Raw genomic sequence first — 6,037 nt, 5'->3', positions numbered from 1 at the left:
CTTCCAATCACTCGAGACTAGGTGCCAGAATCATGACCAACTCGGGCATTGAAGTCACCCAACAAGATGACTCTGTCCCGAGTGGCCACTTTAGCCAGCACCTGTGACAGGAGGTCATAGAAGGCATCTGACTCATCGGCCTTGCCTGCATCCCTCCACGGATGTTCGTCTTCGGTGGGGGCATGAGTAACCACGACCACTACTCCTCGCCTCTGGTTGATGGGAAGGCGAGCCCAAAGTAGTCTGGGGCTTACAGCTTCCCACACCTCACCGCCAAATCAATTCATTAAAACAAAAACAACAAACATTTTTATTTTATTTTAAAAGTTAACGATGATTCGGATAATTGACACGAAAAACGTTGAATGGGACCTCCCTTTGCCAGTATAACAAATATAAGAATATATTTATCAAAACATAATACGTAAAAATGTTTAATATTTATAAATATTTTATATTTACAATATATAAATATAAAATATTATTTCAATTTTTATATTTCTATTTATACAATATAGTATAATTTTTTTATATTAATAAATATAATAAAAAAATATCATATTTTTATAAATATATATTACTATATATATTAATATATTACTATTTTAAAATATATATTATATATATCAAATATATATTATATTGATATTATAATATATGATAAGGTTTCAGTTTGGTGTTTTTAACATTTTAAAACAACATTTTTTATTTAAAAAAACATTCTCATATCACCAAATATGCTAAACCGCTAAACGACATCACTGACCCAACCACCAATCGCCTCGCTCCATCTGTCGCCCGCATCACGTGTGCTGCTCCCGACCAATGAGAGCCGCGCACGGTGCGGAGTGGGCAGGGGAAAGTGACCTTCCCTACCCAAGATGGCGGCCGCACGCTCTGGGCCGCTGCTACCGCAGCTGCTACTGCCTCTCGTCGTCTGCGTCCTCTGCTCCCTCTCGACGCCGGGCGCCGCGCAAAAGACCAAAGAGGTGACGGAGCGCGAGCCGCCAACTGAAGTTTTTTTGTTGTTTTTTCTAAATTTACAACAAAAAACGTTGAGCGCGAAATGTCCTGAACGCAGCCTGCAGTAGGCCGCGCTTCTGTGCGCGCGTTTGTATAACGTAGTCCGCTTAGTCGGGGTCCTCGGTCGTGATTGGTCGAGGCGGAACGCGGGGAGCGCCGCGATTGGTCGGCGCCGACGCTCTCCGCCTATCTGCGCTAGGGAATGTGAAACGTCAGCGGCGGGTTTCTTCGGTTTCTATCAATATGAGTTGGTAATCTTTGGGTCTGTCGGTAAAGTCATCGTCGATTGGTTAAAATAAAATAACGAAAAATTGTTTAAAAAAACTACGAGGTATTTTCTTTGAAACTATCTACGCGACTTCGCCGACAAACCCAAAGAATATGAATTCCTGCCACAGTTCCGGCCTTCATAGGTGCTGCTGCTACTCACTAACAGCACTTGCCCCAACAGTCTGTTACAGGCTACACGGGACATCTTTGTTCGTAGACTCACACAGAGACCCATAGACTCACACAGAGACCCATAGACTCGCACAGAGACCCACAGACTCGCACAGAGATCCATAGACTCACACAGAGACCCACTGATTCACACAGACCCATAGACTCACACAGAGACCCATAGACTCACACAGAGACCCATAGACTCACACAGAGACCCATAGACTCGCACAGAGACCCATAGACTCACACAGAGACCCATAGACTCACACAGAGACCCATAGACTCGCACAGAGACCCATAGACTCACACAGAGACCCATAGACCCACACAGAGACCCATAGACTCACACAGAGACCCATAGACTCATAGACCCATAGAATCGCACAGAGACCCATAGACTCACACAGAGGCCCATAGACTCACACAGAGACCCATAGACTCATAGACCCTATCTACACATAGACCCATAGACTCACACAGAGGCCCATAGACTCACACAGAGACCCATAAACTCACACAGAGACCCATAGACTCATAGACCCATATACTCACACATAGACCCATAGACTCACACAGAGGCCCATAGACTCACACAGAGACCCGTAGACTCACACAGAGACCCATAGACTCACACAGAGACCCACAGACTCACACAGAGACCCACAGACTCACACAGAGACCCATAGACTCACACAGAGACTCATAGACCCATAGACTCACACAGATACCCATAGACTCACACAGAGACCCATAGACTCACACAGAGACCCATAGACTCACACAGAGACCCATAGAGTATTGTCCTTCTCCCGTACCTCCGATACGGTTGGCTACGTACAGTGCGAAATAAGTTCAACATACACGCTGCTGCTGATGTTGATGTTGATGATACATGTGCTTATGTTGAAAAGCCAGCACCTGGTCATCGTGATAATGATGGTAATGGTTATATTGCTGATGATGATGCTGCTGCAGCTGATGATGCTGCTGCAGATGATGATGCTTCTGCAGCTGATGATGAATCTGCTGCCAATGGATATTGGTGTTCATTTTTGATGCCGCCGTTGGCTGATGACGATGCTGCTGCTGATGATGACGCTGATGATGACGCTGCTGCTGATGATGACGCCGCTGCTGATGACGCCGCTGCTGATGATGATGATGCTGATGATGATGACGCTACTGATGACGCCGCTGCTGCTGATGATGCTGCTGATTATGATGACGCCGCTGCTGCTGATGATGCTGATTATGATGACGCTACTGCTGATGATGACGCCGCGCTGCTGCTGCTGATGATGATGATGATGCTGCTGCTGCTGATGACGCTACTGCAGGTGCTGATGTCGGAGAAGTGCAGCAGCTGATGGAGTGGACGGTGCGACGCTCGGTCATCCGCCTCAACGGGGACAAGTTCCGGCGCTACGTGAAGGCGCCGCCGCGGAACTACTCGGTGGTCATCATGTTCACGGCCCTCGAGCCTCAGAGGCAGTGCGGGGTCTGCAAGTACGCCAGGGGACGGGGGGAGGGAGGGGGGGGTGAACAGTTTTGTTGTGATTTGTGTAAAAGGGGGAGGGGAGACTGGGTCATTGTGGTAGAGTGTGGATGGGTGATTGTGTCAGGAGTGGCTGGGTGGGTGTGGTGAGGGGTGGGTGGGTGATGGGGGGAGAATGGGTGGGTGATTGTGGTAGGGGTGGTGTGGGTGTGTGAGGGTGTGGGTGAGTGTGTGAGGGTGTGAGAGTGGGTGATTGTGGTAGGGTGTGGGTGGGTGATTGTGGTAGGGTGTGGATGGGTGTGTGAAGGTGTGGGTGGGTGAGTGGGTGGGTGTGGGTGAGTGTGTGAGGGTGTGGGTGGGTGATTGTGGGAGGATGTGGGTGATTGTGGTAGGGTGTGGGTGGGTGTGAGGGTGTGGGTGGGGTGTGTGAGGGTGTGGGTGGGTGAGGACGTGGGTGGGCTTGTGAGGGTGTGGGTGAGTGTGTGAGGATGTGGGTGGGTGATTGTGGAGGATGTGGGTGATTGTGGTAGGGTGTGGTGGGTGGTGTGTGAGGGTGTGGGTGGGTGTGTGAGGGGGGTGGGTGGGTGTCTTAGGGTGTGGACGAGAGTCGGATGATGTGAGTGAGCTTCGGAGGGTGTGGGTGAGCGTCGGAGAATATTGGAGAGCGTGGAAGGGTGTGGGTGAGCGTGGGAGAGTATTGTTGATTGTGGGAGAGTATTGGTGAGTGTGGAAGGGTGTGGGTGAGCGTGGGCGGGTGTGGGTGAGCGTGGGCGGGTGTGGGTGAGCGTGGGTGAGTATGGGCGAGCGTGGGAGAGCGTGCGTCATATCCACTCCGATGCCTGCTGTGAGCCACTCGTGCAAAGGTTCCCTAAAAACGAAATGCCGTGCTGGTTTCTCTTCCTCCTCCTCCACCGCCACCACCGCCACCACCGCTGCTGTTGATGTTGTTGCTGTTGCTGCTGCGTGGTGAAGGCACGCCAACGAGGAGTTCCAGATCCTGGCAAACTCGTGGCGGTATTCGGGGTCCTACTCCAGCCGGCTCTACTTCCATGGTGGACTTTGACGAGGGCTCGGGACGTCTTCCAGCAGGTTCGGGCTCGCGCGCTCGCTCGCCCGCTCGCCCGCCCGCTCACCGCTTGCTCGCCCGCTCAACCGCTCGCTCAACCGCTCGCCCGCTCGCTCAACCGCTCGCTCGCTCAACCGCTCGCTCGCCCGCCCGTTCAACTGCTCGCTCGCTCGCCCGTTCAACTGCTCGCTCTTCCGCTCGCTCAACCGCTCGCTCGCCCGTTCAACCGCTCGCCCGCTCGCTCAACTGGTCGCCCGCTCGCTCAACCGCTCGCTCGCCCGTTCAACTGCTCGCCGAGCCACTCGCTCACCAACTCAACCACTCCCTTGCTCTAGAACAACATCGGCTCTATCGTGTCTCTCTCATTCTCTATCTCCCCCCTCGTCTCCCCATATACCCCCATGTCACGTACCCACATCGTATCCCCGTGTGTCCCCGCGTCTCACCACATCTCCCCCTTATCTCCCCGCGTCCCTCCGTCTCCCATTGTCTCACAATTGTCTCCCCTTATCCCCGTCTCCCCCGCGTCACCCCACGTGTCCCCCGCGTCTCCCCCTCATCTCCCCCTTGTATCTTCCTTATCTCCTCCTTAACTCCCCCTTAACTCCCCCTTTTCTCCCCCCTTTTCTCCCCATTTTCTCCCCCTTATCTCCCCATTATCTCCCCCTTTTCTACCCAATTTTCTCCCAATTATCCTCCCTCCTTTTCCTCCCCATTTTTCTCCCCATTAGTCTCCCCATTATCTCCCCCCCTTTTCTCCCCATTATCTTCCCATTATCCCCCCTTTCTTCCCCCTTTTTCTCCCCCTTTCTCCCCTTTTTTTCCCATTTTCTCACCCCCTGTTTCTCCCCATTATCTCCCCTTTTTTCCCATTATCTCCCCCTTTTCTTCCCATTATCTCCCCATTTTCTTCCCATTTTTCCCCCATTATCTCCCCCTTTTCTCCCCATTACTCCCCCTTATCTCCCCTATCTCCCCCTGTATCCCCCTTATCTCCCCCTTAACCCCCCTTATCTCCCCCCCCCCTCTCCCCCTCGGTGCAGCTGAACATGAACTCGGCCCCCACCTTCATGCACTTCCCGGCCAAGGGCCGCCCAAAGCGAGCCGACACCTTTGACCTCCAGCGCAACGGCATCATGGCCGAGCAGCTGGCCAAGTGGATCAGCGACCGCAGCGAGGTCACGGTGAGTACATCCGTTATTGATCGATCGATCGGTGATCAACACCACCCAACCACCCACCCGATCTGTCATTGATCGGCGATCTTGCCCGATCCGCTATTGATTGTTATCGATCGGTGATCAACACCACCCACCCACCCACCCTCTGTTGTTGATCGGCGATCTTGCCCGATCTGGTTTTGATCGTTATCGATCGGGTCAACACCACCCAACCCACCCACCCCGATCTGTCATTGATCGGGCGATCTTGCCCCGATCCGCTATTGATTGTTATCGATCGGTGATCACACACACCCAACCACCCACCCTCTGTCGTTGATCGGCGATCTTGCCCGATCTGCTATTGATCGTTATCGATCGGTTGATCACACCACCAACCCACCTACCCCGATCTGTCGTTGTCAGTGATCTTGCCCCGATCCGGTATTGATCGTAATCGATCGGGATCAACCCCACACCAAGCCACCCACCCCGATATGTCGTTGATCGGCGATCTTGCCCCGATCCTTTAGATTGATCGTATCGATCGGTGATGATGATGAGAGAGAGAGACGCGCAAACTACAAATATACAGCAGCAGGGTCAGGGTCGTGATCGAACCCACGACCTCCTGTAGACCAGGCGAGGTAGTCAACATCTCTAGCCACCGTGATGATGATGAGAGAGAGAGACACGCAAACATACATATTTGCAGCAGACATCGTCAGGGTCGTGATCGAACCCACGACCTCCTGTAGACCTGGCGAGGTAGTTAACATCTCACCACGGAGAGAGAGAGACACGCAAACTCCAAATATACGCAGCAGGCATAGTCAGGGTCGTGATCGA

At 52.4% G+C, this 6,037-nt stretch overlaps 1 protein-coding gene across 1 annotated transcript; it reads left to right on the top strand.

The window, feature by feature from the left end:
• The first annotated feature begins 881 nt into the window (after nt 1-881).
• Nucleotides 882-5,742, top strand: LOC133357723 (tumor suppressor candidate 3-like). The gene is given in 7 exon segments (XM_061575817.1): nt 882-999; nt 2,820-2,973; nt 3,935-4,009; nt 4,011-4,035; nt 4,037-4,051; nt 5,072-5,212; nt 5,722-5,742. Coding segments are annotated over 7 exon segments (549 nt in total).
• The last annotated feature ends 295 nt before the right edge of the window (nt 5,743-6,037 follow it).

Source organism: Lethenteron reissneri, chromosome 59 (assembly GCF_015708825.2).
Source record: "Lethenteron reissneri isolate LAM-NWPU_2019-01 chromosome 59, ASM1570882v1, whole genome shotgun sequence".
Lineage (NCBI taxonomy): Eukaryota > Metazoa > Chordata > Hyperoartia > Petromyzontiformes > Petromyzontidae > Lethenteron > Lethenteron reissneri.
This window is presented reverse-complemented; position numbering and strand designations above follow the sequence as displayed.